The 22,479-nt window shown below is 43.1% G+C and overlaps 2 protein-coding genes across 2 annotated transcripts; both read right to left on the bottom strand.

The window, feature by feature from the left end:
* Positions 1–6,217: 6,217 nt before the first annotated feature.
* On the bottom strand, positions 6,218–7,191 carry LOC125136181 (olfactory receptor 2M2-like). Its single transcript, XM_047796884.1, has one exon. It carries the CDS (start codon positions 7,154–7,156, stop codon positions 6,218–6,220), a length of 939 nt encoding a protein of 312 aa, XP_047652840.1. The 5' UTR covers positions 7,157–7,191.
* An 8,728-nt stretch (positions 7,192–15,919) lies between these two features.
* Positions 15,920–16,857, bottom strand: LOC125136186 (olfactory receptor 2M3-like). Its single transcript, XM_047796889.1, is given in 2 exon segments — positions 15,920–16,530; positions 16,533–16,857. Coding segments are annotated over 2 exon segments (936 nt in total).
* Between the last annotated feature and the right edge of the window lie 5,622 nt (positions 16,858–22,479).

The following is a 22,479-nucleotide window of genomic DNA, read 5'->3' as shown; positions in this document are numbered from 1 at the left end:
GTCACTATAAGTGACACACGAGGGACAGATGGAGCCTTACCAAAATTCCTTCCCTACCTTCCTCTCTGTCTCCAAGTACGTGAAGCTACTTTGTAGCTGCTTTCGAGTATGCAGCAAGTTGCTCTGCAGCTGGGCTTTCGGATGCCAGATCCAATGGTGCACAAAGGGTTGGTGTTTAATAAAGAGGTACTGCAGAGCCTCCATCGACACCCAGGAAAAGACTATTTGAGAAAAACCTCCTCCCTCTTCACTAGGCTTTGTAGAGACTTAATGCTGCACCACAGGACACAAGGATGGCCATGTGAGCTGAGGTTGCCTCTCAGCATTGGGTATCATCTGACCCACAATCCATAAAATCATGCCTGCACAGGAGCGCCCTTCATCCGTGGAGATACCTCGCCCTGTCGTTTCTAGTCTTCAGAGAACGGACACCAGCTAGCCTTCCAATTCATCTCAGTTGTTATTTGTTGATGATATACTATATATCACCACCACCATCCATCAATAGGAGCATGCATGAATATACTAGGATGTTATATTTGTACACTGGTGTATTCTACAAGGGTTTCCAAGTTCACGTGAATGGACTCTGTTTATAGCAACAGAGGTTCATCTTTAAACATAAAATGTGTGCAACACGCGAGTTGAAGACTTCTGTGCAGAGTACACTATCTTCCATATCAGGTACTAAAATCTTCCAGATCACATTGTGTCACTTTCATAAATACACAGATATTCAGCAAAATATAATACCACTCCTGGGAATATCGAACCACAAATTCAAGTCTCTGGCTGTGGCCACAAAGGGAAGCGGTGAATGGTGTGATGTGGGGGAGTTGCACAGAGGGCATCTGCTCCAGCTGGGATGTTGTTTTATTCCAAATAGGAAAAGAGGAGCTCCCTCTGTGGCACAATGGGATTGGGATCGGTGGCCTCTTGGAAGCCCTGGGACAGGGATTGATCCCAGGCCTGGCACAGTAGGTAAAGGATCCCGCACCTGTGCTTTAGGTCGAGCCTGGGGGCTCAGATCTCATCCCTCGCCAGGATCTGACCCCTGGTGCGGATCCGATCCCTGTCACGGGAGGTCCAGATGCCGCGGGTTGGCCAAAAATGAGGGTGGGGGGAATAGAAAAAGAAAGTCAAAAGCTTAAGATAAAATGAACTTTCATGTTGGCTATCTGCATGTTTATCATATTATTCCTGTTGCATTAAAAATACTTCTCAAAAATAATAAGTAAATGCTGGGAAGAACAATACGTTTTATTTTTATCATTTTTTATTTAGTGCCTTATGAAACTTGATTCGATGATTCAATAGGTTAGTGAGAATAATACAGAGTTGGTTTCTCGGTGGTTTTAAAAAGAGAACCATCCCGGTAGGACTCAATGTATGCAATAGAATCTAATGTAAAATCGGTCATGGAATCAATGATCTCTTAGGATCGAATTGTATGTAAGGCTGGTTACTAGATTATTTTCTACGCCATGTATCTTGGATTCGTCAGTGGAAAGACTTCTGGATTCCAAAGGTGAGGAAATGTGTCGTGATATGATTTTGACTTTACACAGTTAAGACACAACACAGCAGGCCTAGCAAATGCTCTGCTGTTATATTAATCAGCGGGGGATGGTTGTATGTTAACTAGATGGCCAAGTGTCTTTACTGCTCTCGGACTTACTTCTCTGTCAAATGTCACCAAGTAACCAAACAACTGTGTCCTTTTGAATCTGCTAATCATGGCCCTTTCCACCTTTCACTAGTTGGCACTTTGCCCCTAAGTCCCAAGGAACCAAATCAAGTTGCCAACTTTTCCAATGAGGTAATTATTTGACTAGACATCCTGGGTCTTCAACTTGCCCGTGCTCATTAAAACTTTTCAGCCCCCCATAAGGCACCCGACTTAATGAGTCCCTGAACAGGTTTTTTTGTTCGTTTGTTTTCATAAGTAAGAGTACCTGCCTCCCGAGCTTGAAGCAGAGAACAAAGTTGCTGGTGATCACCTGTCTGAAATGGTGATGGCCCCAAATGATGTCAGAAAACATCAAAGAATTCAGAATGCGCTTTAGATAATAACCTGACTTCTGGACATGGGGAAACATAAAAGACGTAGTGTGTGTATGCTACCAATGTCATTACAAAGATATATTCAGAGATGATGCTACACAACCTCCCTCTACAGACAGGCAAAAGGTACAAGCTCAAATACAAGTCCGTAGGCAGTGTTACATTAGACCAGAAAAAAAGCGACCACTGTGGAAACAGCCACGTTTCATTGTGTTAGACGGTGTTAGCCTCCTCTCCCATCTGGAATCTTGGTGCGTTAAGTTTCCTAAGATGTCCAAGCTCTCTTTGATGAGTCTGTACAATGATCACAATAAGCTGTGACCTTGATAAAACCATTTCTTATCTCTGGACCTCAACAACTACCCCTGGTTAGTGCTGGGGTATCGAGGTCTCTTTTGGCTTTATTATGGTCTGAGTGTGGAAATTGTCACTCTAAAGTTGAAAGTTAGCTGAATGGATTGGGAGAAGGCACGTTTGTTTAACCTCAGTGGGGATAACAGTATTTATCCCAACGCTCAAGGTACAGACACACAGAGCAGGGCCTACCACCACCCCTTCCTCAGACCAGAGTGGCCTGGAAGAAAGGATTTCAGAAGCCAGTGTCAAGGAGAGACCCTTTCATGACCTTCATCGTGCCAGGTCCCCTCCACTATCTCAGTGCAATTCTCAGAGAGGTGGACTAGAGGGCATGCTAGGTACAACTGTCACATGACACAGTCGTTGGCTGGGGGTGGGGGGCGGTCTACCTCTATCCATGTGCCCTCTCCTGCCTATGTGCACATATGACCTCCACCCTCCACACCTCCCTCGCGTGGTGAGGAATTCCTATAAGAAGGCAGGATGGGGGGAGAGAAAAGGTATTCCCTGAGAATGCAGAGACACGCTTGGTCTCCGCTGTCCATCTGACATCTTCTCTCGGAGGAACTGTCTCTTGGCAGGATCTATTGTCCTTCACTAAGAGTATTGAAGAGGAAGTACCTCACCTTTTCCCCATTCGCAGGAAGGTTCTCTATAGTCTCACCATAGCCCAGCACATGAGCTTATCCCTGACCCACTAGTTACCAGTACTCCTGCCCACGGGGTGGACCAGGGAAAAGCAGTCAAGTCGCGATGGAGCTACCCTAGGGGTGTCTATGCCCCCTTGTTCGTCCTTTCTTTGTAATCCTGGATGTGTTTATCCAGGTGCTGTGATTATCCAGGAAGCTGTCTCCACATAGGGTATCCGTGGAACCCTGGTGGGCCTCAGCTTATTCCTTATGGGCTCCGTTGCCCACTCTTGGCAGAGTACCCATAAGTTTTGGTACCCAGGAGATATTCACTTAGAGCCTGCAAGGTCATGAAGAGTGCCTCTTTGATGATGGTGAAGCAGTGGGTCCTGCCACTTGGCAGTAGTCCTGACACACACACTCAGTGGCGAACACCCTGAGGCTCATTGCCTTTCCTCAGCGTGAAGTGTGCTCAGCGAGTTTGTACAACTCAGCTCATCACTCACCATTACAACGTACACCAGATAGGGTTTCGCCCAAGTAATATCACCTACCATGGTGTCAGATTAGATATGAAATAAACAGAGCAACCACCCCCTTGTCTGTTTGTCTCATTCATCTTAAGAAATGCAAGGAAATCGTTCTTTCAGAGTACTGGGCTCCTGCGGTATATGCAGCCAGGCCTTCTTCCATTCAAACATACCTAGCTGCGTCTGCATCTCACGGGCATATAATTTAAACCCTCTTTAAGCATGTAGACGAAGGTCCAAAGATTCCTATGGTGTTCAGAAATTAAGCCTATGATAACACTGTGCTCATACCAACAACATTTACAGGCTGTGCTCGCCACTTAACTTACAAGCAGTAATTAGTTCTGTATGACACTTTCTCTGAAGCAAAGCAAACTCCCATAAACAACTCAATATGTCAATCTAAAACGATAGTAGGTTTTCCCTTAACAGCATATGATATCTCAGAACGAAGGAGCCAAGACAGAAAGAGAAACATAAGACAGGGGAAAATTTCAAAGGACTTTTTTTTTTTTTTTTGCTTTTGAGGCCTGCACCTTGGGCACATGGAAGTTCCCAGGCTGGGGGTCGAATCGGAGCTGAAGCTGCTGGCCAAAGCCACAGCCACAACTGTGTGGAATCCAAGCCGCCTCCGCACCCTACACCACAGCTCAGGGCAATGCTGGATCCTTAGCCCACTGAGTGACCCAGTGGATCCTTAGCCCACTGGGTTCATTACCACCGAGCCACAACAGGCACTCCTGAAGGACTTATTTTGATCACGTGAACTTACACCCTCCATCAGGAAAACCCTCCTGTCAAGAATTTGATTTGGGGCATTCCCGCTGTGGTGCAGTAGGATCAGCAGTGTCCCTGCACTGCCAGGACACAGGTTCAATCCCTGGCCTGGCACAATGGGTTAAAGGATCTGGCCTTGCCCCAGCTGCGGTGTAGTTTGCCACTGGTGTGCAGCTGCAGCTCAGATCTGACCCCTGACCCGGGTTTTCCACATGCCGCAGGGCGGCCAAAAAGAAGGAAGAAAGAGGGAATTCTGTTTTGGCATTGTTCTTTTTTCTGTCTTGGGGGGAAACACTACAATTCCCTAAAAATGAGAGGAAGAACTGAGACATCGTTTCATCTTGAAAAGTTTAGAAATACTTAAGAATATTTCATGTGGATTCCAGGATTTCTGGCAGGCTTTGTCTTTGAGTGGTGCTCATCACGTACATAGACAGAAAACTCAGCATTCCCCTTTTCCATCTGCTTCCAGATGACTGTGTTTTCAGGGGCTCAATGAAGTGCTAAACTGAGTATGGCCAATCTAATCCCCAGTCTCATGCCTGCACCCTCATGTAAATGGAGCCTCCACCTTTTTTTCTCTTTTTGATTAAGTAAATCAATATCACCTCGGTGCCTTATTTCGAATGTATCTTTTTACAGCCACTGCAAATATCAGGCCCAGATGAGAGATGTATATGCAAGTTCCATGAAATAAAATCCCAGTCCTTCTAACGTTTATGCAACTGGCCAGGTAGCACCAGTCAGTTTCACAGACGTCTGGACTTGTTGGGGCACAAAAATGTTTCACTATGCCAAGACGAAGCGTTCCTACTGAATCCGAGTATATTCTTTTGAGAAGACCATGCAGGTTGTCTCTGGATGGGAGGGGGGGGGTTTCCACCAAAGACCAATCACGCTTCTCATTCAGTTACCATCCATGTTCATCAGGAAAACCCAGGAAAATGTAGGCAGCTTCTGTCATAATGATATCATTACACCGTTACTACGACCTCTGCCAAATGAATGAAAACTTTTCTATATTCATTCAAATGGTACTGTTTTTGATATGAAGCATGAAAATATTCTCACCATGACTAGGTGTACAGATATGATAGTCGTGACTTCTAGGTAGGAAGCACAGCCCTGAGGTTTCATTACACCACCTTGGATTTGTAAGATATCCTCCCAGAAGACAAATCCGTAGGTCAATGACTCTGCATTATCTGCCAAGACTCTGGAATAAGTGGCTCCACGAAAAGACAATCTTCAGATATATACATGCTCAGTGTACCAGGGAAGTTAAGCAAAAGGAAAAAAAAATCCTTCCTCTGCCAAAATAAGTAATATTTATTATAGGATAAATTCTCTTAAGTGAACAAATATCCATGATTCTCTCATTAGGCTGTTTGTTTTGTTTTTTAATTAACACAATGAATTGTATTATATTTATAGTTGTACAACCATCATAGACTGTATTTTAAAGGAACTAATAACAAAATGAAACAGGCATGTGTGGTATTTAACCCAGTACACTAAATCATAATATAAGCAATTCAATTAGACTATCGGTTTTGAAATAAGGAAAAACATTGAAGATAGTTTTATTTATTATTTAGTTCTATAAACAGAAGTGTATCTGTTCATTAACGAACTTCACTGATTATACTGAAACCCAAAATGAGCATACAATGAATGCAAAACATATCAATTAACTGAATGTGTACCCAGAGTCCATAAACCCTGAGGTCTACCATAGGGAAATTGTTTATATATTTGTTGCTAATTGTGTGTGTGTGTTTTTTTTTATATTGAATAAATGTGCTAGAGAGAGAGAGGGACAGTTATGAAAGAAGAAATTTCCTGGAACTATTATCCCACTTATTCTCTAGATTTCGCCTTCCCCAGCACCTCTCTGAATGCTTTGGCCACGTCTTTGTTGCGGAGGCTGTATATAAGGGGATTCATCATGGGAGTGAGAATGGTGTAGAAGGTTGACACCATCTTGTCCTGGGCTGGGGACCGATTGGACGTGGGCCTCATATATATGAACATAGCTGCTCCATAATACATCCCCACGACGACAAGGTGGGAACTACAGGTGGTGAACGCCTTGTGCCGACCCTCCCCAGAACTCATGCGAATGACAGTTATGATCACCCGTGTGTAGGAGATGATGATGAGTGACAAAGGGAAGAGGAGCATTACCACACAACAGATAAAAATGAGGGTTTCAAAGGTGGAAGTATCCGTGCACGAGAGACGTAGGAGTGCTGGGACATCACAGAAGAACTGGGATATTTCTCGGGAGCCACAGTAGGAGAAGGACAGAGTAGCAGCTAACTCTATAATCCCATCAAAGACCCCAAGGATCCATGAAGAGGCAGCCAGGAGCCCACAAACGTTCCAGTTCATGAGCTTGAGGTACTGAAGAGGGTAGCAGATGGCAGCATAGCGGTCATAGGCCATGACAGCCAATAGGAAGCACTCAGCCCCAAAGAGGGACACATAGAAGAATATCTGGGTTTCACATCCTGCTACAGAAATGGACTTCCTGCCAGACAGGTAGTTGCAGGCCATTTTGGGCACCGTGGTGCAGATGACCATGAGGTCCATGAGGGAGAGTTGGCTGAGGAGGAAGTACATGGGGGTGTGGAGCCGGCGGTCCAGGTAGATGAGGAGAACCATGACAGTGTTTGCCAAGAGAGCCACTGTGAAGATGCCCAGCACCAGCGAGAAGAGAAAGATGTGAGTGGGCGTGTGGCTAAAAATCCCCATCAAGATGAAGTCAGAGCTAGCCGTCTGATTCTCCCATTCCATGATGAATATTTCCTTCCTCTAGAGCCATAAGAAGTTATAAATGTCAGCTCTTTGTGTACTCTCTTACTCAGTATCTACTCCTCTGTGTGTGCTACTCTGGTAAAGCAACATACACGATATGGTCAGGACTGGAACAGGATGAGCAGAGACTTCTGCAGGCAGGTGGCATTAACCACACTCAAGCTCTGCCTCTACCAACCTGCATGTCCTCTGACCAGTTACTTCTCTGTGCGTCAGTTTTCTTCCTTTACAAGGCAGAAATAGCTTTTTAATTGAGTTTCTGGGATTATTAAACAAGATACCAAATGCAATCCACAGCATATGGAAAGGGCATTTGGTTTCTCAACAACATTATAGTCTATACTAGGTCGAATTACCCATAAATTTCTCATCTGTCAGTATGTAATAAATTCTATAACAGTGGAATAGAGCACTTCGAATGTCATTGCCTATACAGTAAAATATAATAACTCCATCTAATAATCCGCCCTTTCTAAGAGATATTCACAGTTGTATTCATATAATTTTATTTGTGCACCAAACTTAGGGATCAAACAGAACTACTAGTTTTACTGTTACATAAATGATGAACTTCCCATTCAGAATAATTGGTGAATAATTGCAAGTAATTTATACTTACAATACTATAGCATGAATAGATGATTTATTTGTGGATGAGGAAGTAAAAATCAAAATTATCATCATGTTTCAGTCTGAGAAGGACAGTATCTTGAGATTTCTTTTTACATTCTGCCGTGATTCTGCTGAATTCCCCAATCATCATCAAATGTGGCAAAACAGAGAAACACATGTCTTGGTGTATCTCTGTCAGTACGAGAGTGAGCCAAGGCCAGCTTATTGTGGTTATGAGAAGTTGAATTGTTTTCCAAAGGATTAGATAAAAGCCAAATAAACAGACACTGTATATGTTGTTGGAGCATCAGGGAAGTTGGAACCAAGCCATGACAAAACCAAACCTCATGACAAAAGATAGCTCAGCATAAAGTTTAATCCAAAATAAATGAACTCAGAAAATATAAGCTTCCACCATCTTAATCATTACCATTATCATACTTTTGGTAGTTAATCATATCGTAGTAGTTGCTAGATTGCAATAACAAGGTACCAACAATTAGTTGGACTAAACAACTGTAACTTATTGTCTCCCAATTCTGAAGGCTAGAAGTGGTGTCGGCAAGACGAATTCCTTCTGAGGGCTTCAAGGAAGACTCAGTTTCATGCCTCTCACCTTATTTCTAGGTGGCAGTCTTTGCTATTCCCTGGCTTGTTGAAAAGAATCCTGATCACTTCCTTCCCCTTCACCTGGTAATCTTGCTGGGTTTGTGTTTGCCTCCAATTTTTTTGTCTTTTTTTTTTTTTTTTTGGAGGACACTGGTAATTTAGATTAACACTCACCCTACTGACCTCATTTTAACTTGATCTCAAACGGCCCTTTTCAGGTGTTCCCGTCTCGTGGCACAGTGGTTAACGAACCCAACTAGGAACCATGAGGTTGCGGTTCGATCCCTGGCCTCGCTCAGTGGGTTAAGGATCCTGCATTACCAAGAACTGCTGGCAGCCGATGTGGCTTGGATCCGCTTGGATCCCAAGTTTCTGTGGCTCTGGCGTAGGTCGGTGGCTACAGCTCCGATTAGAAGCTTAGCCTGGGAACCTCCGTCTGCTGTGGGTGTGGCCCTAGAAAAGACCAAAAAAAAAAAAAAAAGTCATTTTCATTTAAAATGACCTCTTTATTTTATCTCCAAATAACATCACATTCTGAGGTATTGGGAATTCAATGTATACATTTTTAGGGAGAGACAATTCAATCCATAAACCATCTATTAATTTCCATCTTTATTTTTATCCTATTATTTTATGTAATGACTTATTCTCTAAACTAGCGTATAGGCCACTAAAGGATAATGTCTTCCTTTTAAAAAATACTATTTTAATCAAACAGAACTGTGCTTTACACAGAGTTGAATAAATGCCTCCCGGGGAAAAAATAAAGTCTTGAATTAACAAAACAAATCCATGAAGAGCTCCTTTTAAAAGAATGCATAGCCTAGGCAAGACTAATATTACTCAAGTTTTAAATATGGGATGAATTAATGTAGGCCTAATTAAGATGAAAATAGATCTATTACTTTGGAAATATCTAAAATAGTATAGGTTTTCATCCATATCTGCCTCTCTGAAACCAAGAAGTGCTAGAAATTTGGTAATTTAAACTTCTTCTTCCAACCTTACCTTCTAGTGTCTCCCAAGAAGATACAACGGCACTGACTGAGGAAATAAAAAAGCTTAAATTCCTAGATTTTTTTTCTCCTAGTTAGATTTCTTAGTCCACAGGGATTTATTCCCTTGCCTTTAATTACACTGGTGAAGTTGTCTTCTAATTTTTACCAAGGTCATCAAGGTAATTGTTCCTGTTTTTGGCATAAGCTTTGTTTTTATACCAGGAAGTATCATCATCAATAATACAGGTTGCTTGAAATATTCACCTGGCTAATGTCTAACTTTAAAAATTTGAACAATTTCCTATCCTCTATCCCAATGGTTCTCAAACCTAGATTCTTAGTAGACTCTCTTGAGAAGATTTTCAAATGTTTTCCAGGAGTTCCCGTCATGAGTTTGATCCCCAGCTCGCTCAGTGGGTTGAGGATCAGCCATTGCTGTGAGCTGTGATGTAGGTCACAGATCCGGCTCAGATCTGGCATTGTTGTGGTGTGGCGTTGGCTGGCAGCTGCAGCTCCGATTCGACCCCTAGCCTGGGAACTTTCACATGCTGCAGGTGCATCCCTAAAAGACAAAAGTGAAAAATATAAGATGTTTTCTAGTATCAGACAATTCTGAGACTCATTGAATCAGAATCTCTTGGGAAGAGGCCAGACAGTGCTATTTTAAAAAGCTTCCCAGTAGAGTCTATTGCGCAGCCTCTATTTTTTCCGAAGTTAACAAGGCCATCTTGGCCCTTGGGTTCTATTGTTTTCTATCCCAGACCAAATCTTATTCAGTAAGTTTTATTAGTCCCTCATATGTTCTTTGTCCGCGGATACTTTTAGATTAAGCTACTAATAAGCCCCAAACATGCTTGTTTTTCATTGAACAGCTTTGATACAATGCGTAGGCTTGCTGCCAGAGATATTTTACTTTACTATGGCTGAAAAAAGGAGCGGAATCACTTGCTAACTTATCAGCATAGAACCTGAGATGATTACGGAGATAATGAAGGATTTCCCCTTTTGTACCACTTCATTGTTATTATTTTGGGGGGGAGAATATCTAGAATATGCACAAATGGTCAAATATTGTCTTAAAACACATTTCACCAGTCACTGTTGATCTCCTTTTCCTTATGACAGCAGTGATTCAAATATTCAGCCCTCACTCGACAGTCAGTAAGTTTTCACTTCTCTCTCTGCATGGTTCACCCTAAAATTTCCTGCCTGACCCTAATTAGAAATCTTTAAAAGTTGAGATTCAAATGCCTGACACTTATCATCAATTGGACACTTTGGGGAGATGTGTTACTCCCTCTGATCCCTGGGAAATGTGGAGTCTTCTTAGTTCTATGAGAAGGACCCATGGTGGGAGGAGTCCAGGAAACATTCAGAAGTCCCAGTAACACCCCGAGTTAAAGTAGTTGGAGAACTCCTCCTTATAAGGGACAAACGAGGGATAGATGGAGCCTTACCAAAATTCTACCTACCTTAGTTCATCTCAGTCCCCCAGTCCATTAAGCTCCTTTGTAGCTGCTTTCGAGTATGCAGCAAGTTGCTCTGCAACTGGGCTTTATGATACCAGATCCAATGGTGCATAAAGGGTTAAATAAAGATGCTCTATGATGCCTTTGTCAATTCACAAGAAAAAAACTTTCGAAAAAAAAGCTCCTCAAAGAGTTCCCTTGTTGCACATCGTGTTAAGGATCTGGTGTCACTGCAGCGGCTTGGGTCACTGCCGTGGTTCAGGTTTGATCCCTGCTCCGGGATTTTCCACATGCCCTGGGCATGGCAAAAACAAACAAAATCAAAAACCAAAAACCAAACCAGACCAAAACGAAACCTCTTTATTCTTTACTGGGTTTGTAGAGACTTAATGCTGTGCCATGGGACACAGAGGATGACCATGTGACCTGAATTTCCTCTTAAATATTGGGTTATCTGATCTGCAATCCATAAAAATCACGGCTGCACAGCAGAGTCCTTCATCCATGGTTATCTCCTACAGTCACTTCTGGTCATCACAGAATGAAAACCAGAAAGCCTACCAGAGAGGCATCCATTCCATATAAGTTCATGTTTTGTGTAGATATTTAGATTCAGATATTTCGATTTGAGTAGCTAGAAAACAGTATTAAACACAATCCATGTAGAGGAAGCACAATCAACAACAAAAGCATATGTACAGTGGATAGCAAGGAAAGCTGCCTAACTAGATAAGAGTTTACAGATATATGAAAATGTTTTCAGTCGTAAGTAATAGAAACCCACCTCAATAAGGCATAATCAAAAAGGGTTTTTTCCCCCCTAATTAGAAGGCAATAGCTCACTTCAAGCACGTTTCATGTGCTATTCTCTCAGCTCTGCCTTCTGCCACTCCCCAGAGCCAGATCAACGGTGCCTGTGGAATGAGTGGGGAGGGATTTATGTAAGATTTGTCCTTTAGCCTAAATTGGCCAATGTAGTTTAGGTGCCCACCTTAGACCTTTAATGCTAATCAGGATAATGCTAGGTGCTAAATTAGCTTAAGCTTGGGCTCACAAACCAGACAAAGGAAATAGCTCCTGCTTGAAGCTGCCCTCAATTCATCAAACCACCCTCCTGCCTCAAAGCAGATGAGGGTGAAATATCTGCTCTAGATTAGCTATGGAAAATAGATCCTAAAAAGGATCAGATTTTAGCTTCCTTTAAAAACTAGGTGAGGTCTTAGTTAATTCGCTCAATAAATGATGTATCAAGTGAAAAAATCTAGGTTAGAAAGCGTTCAGTTTGGAAAGTAATCTCTTGAAGGCTCCATAAGACAGGGGTCAAAGCAGGTAAAGCTGCTGAACTGAGCAGGATGGAGAGAAAGAGGATAGACAATTGAGGTTACTGTAAAAATCAAAACAAGTCAATACATTTCGGGACTAGAGTGGTTATAATCAGAATGCAAATAAAGAACAAGCATGAGAGACATGAAGAAAGTATAACAGGGAGTTCCCGTTGTGGCGCAGTGGTTAACGAATCTGACTAGGAACCATGAGGTTGCAGGTTCAATCCCTGGCCTTGCTCAGTGGGTTAAGGATCCGGTGTTGCTGTGAGCTGGATATAGGTTGCAGATGCGGCTGGGATCCTGCGTTGCTGTGAGCTGGGTGTAGGTTGCAGATGTGGCTGGGATCCCGCGTTGCTGTGGCTCTGGCGTAGGCCCGTAGCTACAGCTCCGATTAGACCCCTAGCCTGGGAACCTCCACATGCCATGGGAGCGGCCCTAGAAAAGGCAGAAAGACAAAAGAAAAAAGAAAGTGTAACTGGGCAGTGGCCAAGAAAGGGAAGAATTGAAGACACTTCCTGGCTCAGCAAAGGTCCTAATGGAGAAATTGGGACATGGGTCAGTGATGGGTCCGTGGTTGGATTTTACGTAGCTTGAGCCTTTAGGAGATTTTCAGGATGCTGGGAGATGGGAGTGAGAATCTAAGTAAAAGACATAAAATAGAGATGAATACATTCTCTAAGAGAAGCAGGTGATCGGAGCCTATGCTTTACAAGAAAAAAGAAGCCAACATAGGAGTTAACAAAAAGAAATGTCAGAAAGACAGGTTAGAATCAGTACTATACTGTATTGCTAAGGACAAAAAAAAAAAGAGGCAGGCAACTGATGTGGAGAGCGCATCACCTACTTTGGTTCAAAGGTCATTGGTGTCGAGCAGGAAATTGAGCGAAGCCAGATTATAGCATGACAGGAAATGAACACTTAGACATGAAGGCAGTATAGGTTTTAAGCTGGTGAATTCTGGAAAGGGGAAAAATAAGAGAAAAACTAGCATGTTAAGGGCTACCTAAACTTTTTTAAGACAGGGATCGAAAGGGCATCTGTACATATTTGAAGACATGAGGGAAAGTCTCAAGGAAATAAATGAAAAAAGCTATAGATAACTAAATGGAAGAGGTTCCAGAGATTGTTGAAGAGAACGTGCTTGGCATGTTAAAGGAGTCAGGACTTTTATTCCCTTGGGAGAAGAAAGGCAGCATAAAGAGATGTGAAGTGGCCAGGCGGGCTCTGGTTATTGGAGATATTCCTTGGTGGAGTGGATGATCCTATGGGAGGTGGTGGTGGTGGCTGAACAGGGCTGGAGAATGAGGGCTGAGAGTGTGGGCTTATGACATTGACAGAGGAGACAAGACAGGTCACTGCAGCACCGATTGTTCCATACGACTCCCGTGCCAGTACCCCGCCCAGTCGGAAACAACTGGTCTGGTTGAAACTGCTCATTGGTAAACCATGCTATGGCCCTACTGACCCCTGACCAACTTCTCCCATGTTTCCCGAAGCAGCTCCAATTTCCTCCGCCTGCAAGACTGAGGCTTTCCTTTGAGAAGAGGTGCTGGATTCAGTAACAAGGAAGATGAGGAATTCCCATTGTGGCGCAACAGAAATGAATCTGACTGGTACCCATGAGGACGTGGGTTCCATCCCTGGCCTCTTTCAGTGGGTTAAGCATCCAGCATTGCCCTGAGCTGTGGTGTAGGTGGCAGATGCGAATTGGATCTCGTGTGGCTGTGGCGTAGGCCAGCAGCTACAGCTCCAATTCAACCCCTAGCCTGGGAATTTCCATATGCCTTGGGTGCTGCCCTTAAAAAAAAAAGAAAAGAAAAGAAAAGAAAAGAAAAAAAAAAGCCAAGGAGGGTCCACTTTGAATTCCATATAAAAGACTTCTCATTTTCAAATACAATAATGCAATTAATACCGAGATTCCTGGGTACAAGAGAACTGCAGAGAATTTGAAAAGGGACATGAAAGATAAACAGGAGCTACTCCAAGTCTTCCCTTTGCCTCACTAGACTAATCATCAATTATTTGATATTGTCAGAGTTCCAATTGTGGCTCAGTGGCTTAAGAACCCGACTAGTATCCACGAGGACGTGGGTTCCATCCTTGGCCCTGCTCAGTGGGTTAAGGACCTGGCATTGCAGTGAGAGGTGGTGTAGGTCATAGACCAGCCGACTCAACCCCTATCCCAGGAATGTCCATCCGTATGCCTCAGGTATGGCCCTAAAAAGCAAAAAAACAAAAGGAAAAAAAAAAAAAAGACTTGATGTTGTCAGTCACTACTCATAGTAGGGTCTCTATACCCCTATTTTTTGAGTGGCCTTTGCCAGATGGCAAAAGGATTCCCTCTTTAAGGGTTAACTGCCTTCAGCTTCCCTCATCATTTTAAAGTCCCATTCTCTGCTTGGGCAAAGTGATGGCATGAGCTAAACTTCTGGGCATGAAATAAGAAACTTCAGTTGCTTTACAAGATTTTTTCCCCCTGAGAAAGAAGCATGAGGAACTCTTTCAAGAAATACTTGTGACATGTGTGTGTACTAGGAATCACCTTTCCTTTCTTTGACCAGAGAGACAGTGTGGCAGCATTTCTCTTTGCATTACTTGCAGAGGATATGGCTAGAAACAGAAATGTTTCTCACCACGGCCGTTACATGTTAGGCTGTAGCATCACTTTAAGTGGAGGGCGGGGGGAGCATGAAATCCACATGCAGGCCATGTTTTAGTCACACCACTCTATAGGCATGTCATAGGCAAAAACCAAACTTGAGGTGGTATCATCTTACCATCCACGTTGATTGGGAAAATGTAGACAGCTTGTCATAATGATATCATTACACCGTTATTACAACCTCTGCCAAATGAATGAAAACTTTTCTATATTCATTCAAATGGTACTGTTTTTGATATGAAGCATGAAAATATTCCCACCATGATATGATATGATAGTCGTGACTTCTAGGTAGGAAGCACAGCCCTGAGGTTTCATTACACCACCTTGGATTTGTAAGATATCCTCCCAGAAGACAAATCCGTAGGTCAATGACTCTGCATTATCTGCCAAGACTCTGGAATAAGTGGCTCCACGAAAAGACAGTCTTCAGATATATACATGCTCAGTGTACCAGGGAAGTTATGCAAAAGGAAAAAAAAATCCTTCCTCTGCCAAAAGAAGTAATATTTATTATAGGATAAACTCTCTTAAGTAAACAAATATCCATGAGTATCTCGTTAGGATGTATTTTTGTTTGTTTTGTTTTTTAAAGAGCTCAATGAATTGTCTTATATTTATTGCTTTACAAAAATCTGAGGCTATATTTTGAAAGAATAACAAAATGAAATAGGCATGTGTGGTAATTAACTCAGTGCACTATGTCTTAATAGGAGCAAGTCAATAAGACCCAAGCATAGTATAACCCAAGCATAGGGAAAAACTATTGAAGACAGTTTTATTTATTATTTAGTTCTATAAACAGAAGTGTATCTGTTCATTAACTTAATTATGCACGTCTCAAGAACGTATTGATTATACTGAAAACCAAAATAAGCATACAATGAATGCAAAACATATCAATTAACTGAATGTGTACCCAGAGTCCATAAACCCTGAGGCCTACCTTAAGAAATTATTTGTACATTTATCACTAATTGTGCGGGGTTTTATTTGAATGAATGAATGTGCTAGAGAGACAGAGGGACAGTTATGAAAGAAGAAATTTCCTGGAACTATTATCCCACTTATTCTCTAGATTTCGCCTTCCCCAGCACCTCTCTCAATGCTTTGGCCACGTCTTTGTTGCGGAGACTGTATATAAGGGGATTCAGCATGGGAGTGAGAATGGTGTAGAAGGCTGACACCATCTTGTCCTGGGCTGGGGACCGATTGGACGTGGGCCTCATATATATGAACATAGCTGCTCCATAATACATCCCCACGACGACAAGGTGGGAACTACAGGTGGTGAACGCCTTGTGCCGACCCTCCCCAGAACTCATGCGAATGACAGCTGTGATGACCCGTGTGTAGGAGATGATGATGAGTGACAAAGGGAAGAGGAGCATTACCACACAACAGATAAAAATGAGGGTTTCAAAGGTGGAAGTATCCGTGCACGAGAGATGCAGGAGGGCCGTGACATCACAGAAGAATTGGGGTATTTCTCGGGAGCCACAGTAGGAGAAGGACAGAGTAGCAGCTACATCGACGATCCCATCAAAGACCCCAAGGATCCATGAAGAGGCAGCCAGGAGCCCACAAACGTTCCAGTTCATGAGCTGGGGGTACTGAAGAGGGTAGCAGATGGCAGCATAGCGGTCATAGGCCATGACAGCCAATAGGAAGCACTCAGCCCCAAGAGGGACACATAGAAGAATATCTGGGTTTCACATCCTGCTACAGAAATGGACTTCCTGCCAGACAGGTAGTTGCAGGCCATTTTGGGCACCGTGGTGCAGATGAGCATGAGGTCCATGAGGGAGAGTTGGCTGAGGAGGCAGTACATGGGGGTGTGGAGCCGGCGGTCCAGGTAGATGAGGAGAACCATGACAGTGTTTGCCAAGAGAGCCACTGTGAAGATGCCCAGCACCAGAGAGAAGAGAAAGATGTGAGTGGGCGTGTGGCTAAAAATCCCCATCAAGATGAAGTCAGAGCTAGCCGTCTGATTCTCCCATTCCATGATGAATATTTCCTTCCTCTAGAGCCATAAGAAGTTATAAATGTCAGCTCTTTGTGTAGTCTCTTACTCAGTATCTACTCCTCTGTGTGTGCTACTCTGGTAAAGCAACATACACGATATGGTCAGGACTGGAACAGGATGAGCAGAGACTCTGCAGGCAGGTGGCATTAACCACACTCAAGCTCTGCCTCTACCAACCTGCATGTCCTCTGACCAGATACTTCTCTGTGCTTCAGTTTTCTTCCTTTTCAAGGCCGAAATAGCTTATTCATTCATTCATTCATTCATTCGTTTATTGTTTTGTAGGGCCGCACCTGTGGCAAATGGTAGTTCCCGGGCTAGGGGTCCAATTGGAGCTACATTGCTAGCCTACACCACACCACAGGCACAGCAATGCCAGACCCCTGAACCACTGAGCAGGGCCAGGGGTTGAACCCTTATTCTCATGGATACTGGTCAGGTTCGCTACCTTTGAGCCACAAAGGGAACTTTGCTTTTCATTTTATTTTTGGCCACACCCTATGGCATGTGGAAGTTACCTGGCCTGGGATAAAACCCACACCACAGCGGCAACCTGCCCCACAGATGCAGCAACGCAGGATCTTTAACCTGCTACACCACCAGGGAGCTTCTCAGACATAATGTTTAAATTGAGTTGTTGTGGTTATTAAACAACATGTCCAGTGCAATCCACAGCATCGGACAGAGCATTTGGCTCCTCAAGAACCATATAACCTACACTAGATACAATTATCCGTACAGTTCTCATATGTCAGAATGTAGCAAACTCTGTAACAGAGGACTAGAGCATGTTGAATGTCATTGCCTATATGGTAAAATATAATAACCACATCTCCTCATCTGCTTTTTCCAAGAGATATTAGCACTCATGTAAATATACTTTTATCTGTGCACGCCACTGGGAGAGCAAACAGGATGAATGGTTATACAATTACATGGATGATGAACTTCCAGTTCAGAATAGTCGGTAGATAAGTGCAACTAATTTCTACATCATGAATAGGTCGTTTAAGTGTGAGTAAGTAGAAATCAAAATTACCTTTCTGTTTCAGTTTGAGAAGGCCAGTGTCTTGAGATTTCTTTTCATGGTCACCCAAAGTGACTCTGCCAAATTCCCTAAATCATCATCAACTGGGGCAAAACAAACAAACACACACACACACAAACAAACAAATGTCTTGGTATATCTCTATCAGCGGTAAGTGTGAGCCAAGGTCAGCTTGTGGTTGGGGAAAATGGAATTGCTTTCTAAAGGGTCAGACAGAAACAAAACAGAGACAGCTTTTTATATTGTCGAACCGTCGAGGAACCCAGCCACCCGCATGGCATGATGGATTCTGTCATTAAAGAAGGGGTGTTCTCCTATGCTGCCTACCACTGCCTCCTCCCAACCACGGTTAAAGCCTGGACAGGTTTCCTGCTCTGACTGCCAGATGCTGTTAAAGTCAAGGCTCACTGGTCCTGGCTTCACTATCTATGGCTTCCACAGTTTGGCTCCCTCCCAAGACATTTTCCTGGCAAAGAGGTAGCACATTTTTAAACATCCTTCTCTCACATCTCTGTCTTTTCATCCCCAGCCAGAGGAGGATTTCACTGACGGTTAAGTCCACTGCAAGGATCTCACTGTTCTTTCTTCGTCATTGTGCATTTTTGGTTCTCAGAGAGGGCATTCAGCATTTTAGAAATTTTGAGTCCAGCCAGAATTGGGACTGACCTCGCTCCCATCCCTCAGTTGGGAGAGAGATCTATGCATCCTGTCATCCAGAGGCTGTTTGCTTCTTCAGCTTTGGTGCTGAACTGTGGCAGGAGACCCATCATTGCCCTGCAGGTATGGGTCGTTTGCAAACCGTGTCTGTCCTGTTATCTCCTACTCTCATTTTTCCCTCTCTGAAGATGGCATGTCCACTCTAGATTGCCCTTCCATCAAAAATTTGTGACAAAATTAGCATTCCTGTGTGTGTGTGTGTGTGTGTGTGTGTGTGTGAGTGTGTGTGTGTCTGTGTGTGTGTGTGTGTTTTGTAGGAGGAGCGTATGAGGGCTATAATGTGCTTTGGTCAAGCCCACTTAAATGTGACCGATTCAGAACACTGATGAAATCCATATTTAGACTTTCCATCATCCTCATGAATTCCATTTCATTTTAATAAATAATAGGCTCCCCATTCACTAAACTCAGTCATGTGGCCTCTTTGACTGCTATTCATCAAAAGTGGTGCAGAGTGCTCAACAGAGACATGGATTTTGAAATAAGACATATGTGGATTTGAACTATTGCTCTACGGGCAACGGTGTTATTATCAGGCCTCCAGGTTAGCTTTTTTTTTTTTTTCAGGGCCGCAACCTTGGCATGTGGAAGTTCCCAGGCTGGGGTTGAATCAGAGAAACCATCGCCTGCTTTTGCTATGCCCTCCTACATCACAGCCATGGCAACCAGGGATCTGAGTTGCATTTGCGACCTATACCACAGCTCATGGCAATGCTGGATCCCCGACCCACTGAGCCAGGCCAGGGTTTGGAATTCAAACCCTCATGGATACTATTTGGATTCCTTTCCACTGCACCACAATGGGAACTCCCCACCTTATACCTCTTGAGGGACAGAATTCAATCCATAAAACATCTACGAATTTCCATCTTTATTTTTATCCTATTATTTTGCGTAATGAATTATCCTCTGAATTAGAGTTTAGGCCACTAAAACGTAAGTTCTTGCATTTAGAAATTACTGTTTTAAACGAGCAGCACTGGGCTTTACACAGAGCTGAATATGTGCTTACTAGGGGAAAAAAAACAACAACTGGTCTTGAACTAGTTAGATTAGGTCCATGAAGAAATTCTCTGATGCGTTTCAACAGACAGTACAGTATACAAAAATCAAATCCTAGTAATGTCTTATAATCACGTAATAGCCATTAAAAAAGAAGTCATGACCCTATCAAGACAAGTGTTACTCAAGTTTGATACATGGGATGAATTAATATTGGCCTAGTTAAGATGCAACTATATCTACTGGTTTGGAAATATCTAAAATAGTGTAGGTTTTCATCCATTTCTGCCTCACTGCAACCAAGAAGTGCCAGCGATTTTGAAATGGAAACTTCTTTCTCCAGTCTTACCTTCTGGTCTTTCCCGAGAAGATGCAATAGCACTGACTGAGTAAAGAAAGAGGCTTAAATTCCTAGAGTCTTTTTCCTAGTTAAATTTCTTAGTCCACAAGGATTTAGTCCCTTGCCTTTAATTACATTGGTGAAGTCATCTTCCAATTTTTTCCAAGGTCATCAAGGTTGTTGTTGTTCCTTATGTTTATAGCATAAGCTTTGTCTTTTTTTTTTATACCAGGCAGTTTCTTTCATCATTAATAATATGGGTTACTCGAAAAACTCACCTGGCTAATGTCTGGCTTTAAAAAATCTTCACAATTTCTCATGTCCTTTGTAATTTCTCATTTCTCATGTAACAAAATTCATTGAGAAGAAAACAACAAGTAACCAACTCTGTATTATTCTCCGTAACCAACTGAATCATCTCATCAAGCTTCATGGGCACCAAATAAAAAATGATAAAAATAAAATGTATTGTTCTTCCCAGCATTTATTTATTATTTTTGAAAAGCATTTTAATGCAAAAGGAATAATATGATAAACATGCAAATAGCCAACATGAAAGTTCATTTTCTCTTAAGCTTTTGACTTTCATTTCTAGTTTTTTTTTTTTCTCATTTTTGGCCACCCAGAAGCACAGGGAACTCCCTGGCCGCAGATGAGATCTGAGCCCCCAGGCTCCACCTAAAGCACAGGTGTGGGATCCTTTACCACTGTGCCAGGCCCGGGATCAATCCCTGTCCCAGGGCTTCCAAGAGGCCACCGATCCCAATCCCATTGTGCCACAGAGGGAGCTCCTCTTTTCCTATTTGGAATAGAACAACATCCCTGCTGGAGCAGATGCCCTCTGTGCAACTCCCCCACATCACACCATTCACCGCTTCCCTTTGCGGCCACAGCCAGAGATTTGAATTTGTGGTTCGATATTCCCAGGAGTGGTATTATATTTTGCTGAATATCTGTGTATTTATGAAAGTGACACAATGTGATCTGGAAGATTTTAGTACCTGATATGGAAGATAGTGTACTCTGCACAGAAGTCTTCAACTCGCATGTTGCACACATTTTATGTTTAAAGATGAACCTCTGTTGCTATAAACGGAGTCCATTCACGTGAACTTGGAAACCCTTGTAGAATACACCAGTGTACAAATATAACATCCTAGTATATTCATGCATGCTCCTATTGATGGATGGTGGTGGTGGTATATAGTATATCATCAACAAATAACAACTGAGATGAATTGGAAGGCTAGCTGGTGTCCATTCTCTGAAGACTAGAAATGACAGGGGGAGGTATTTCCATGGATGAAGGGCGCTCCTGTGCAGGCATGATTTTATGGATTGTGGGTCAGATGATACCCAATGCTGAGAGGCAACCTCAGCTCACATGGCCATCCTTGTGTCCGGTGGTGCAGCATTAAGTCTCTACAAAGCCTAGTGAAGAGGGAGGAGGTTTTTCTCAAATAGTCTTTTCCTGGGAGTCAACAGAGGCTCTGCAGTACCTCTTTATTAAACACCGACCCTTTGTGCACCATTGGATCTGGCATCCGAAAGCCCAGCTGCAGAGCAACTTGCTGCATACTCGAAAGCAGCTACAAAGTAGCTTCACGTACTTGGAGACAGAGAGGAAGGTAGGGAAGGAATTTTGGTAAGGCTCCATCTGTCCCTCGTGTGTCACTTATAGTGACTCTAACTCCGGGTGCTCCTGGGACTTCTGAGTGTTTACTGGATTGCTCCCCCCACCCCACCATGGGTCATTCTCCTGCCAATGATACAACTTCACGTTTCCCTGTGACCAGAGGAGTTGGCACATCTGGCCAAACTGTCCGACTGATGATCAATGCCAGGCATTTGAATCTCAGCTTTTCATCATTTCCACTTAGGGTCAAGCAGGACATTTTAGCTGGCGCCATGAGGAGAGAGAACTAAGAACTTTGTCTGGGTGTAGGGGGGGCCTCCCCACCCACAGTGTGCAGAAGTCCCCAGGCCAGGGATCACACCAGCACCACAGAAGCAACAAGGCCATATCCTTAATCGCGAGGCCACCAGGAAACTCCCTAGGCCAAATATTGGAATCAACTACTGTCATAAGGAGAAAGCGATCAGCAGTGACTGGGGATGTTTATTTTAAGACGGAATGTGACCACTCTCGAACATTTCCAATATTCCCCCCACAGGTAATAATAATACGAATAAAGTGGTCAAAGGGAAAATCTTTCATGGTCTCAGGCTCTATGCTGGTAAGTTAGTTAGCAAGTAATTCTCCTCCTTTTCTCAGGCACAGTAAGGTAAGGCATCTCTGGCAGCAAGCCTATGCATTGTGCCAGAGCTATCAAAAGAAGAACAAGCATGTTGAGAGCTTATTAATAGCTTAACCTAAAAGTGTGAACTGACATGGAAAACATGAAGGACTGCAAACGTTCCTGAACAAGATTTGGTCTGGGACAGAAACCAATAGAACCCAAGGACCAAGAAGGCCGTGTTAACTTTGGGAAAA

The sequence above is a fragment of the Phacochoerus africanus genome, chromosome 9, assembly GCF_016906955.1.
Source record: "Phacochoerus africanus isolate WHEZ1 chromosome 9, ROS_Pafr_v1, whole genome shotgun sequence".
NCBI classification, from domain to species: Eukaryota; Metazoa; Chordata; class Mammalia; order Artiodactyla; family Suidae; genus Phacochoerus; species Phacochoerus africanus.
Note: the sequence above shows the minus strand (reverse complement) of the source record. Positions and strands in the feature narration are given on the sequence as shown.

Bases quoted from the DNA above. Each gene is read 5' to 3' on its own strand.
- LOC125136181 (XM_047796884.1), bottom strand. From the start codon at position 7,156: ATGGAATGGGAGAATCAGACGGCTAGCTCTGACTTCATCTTGATGGGG.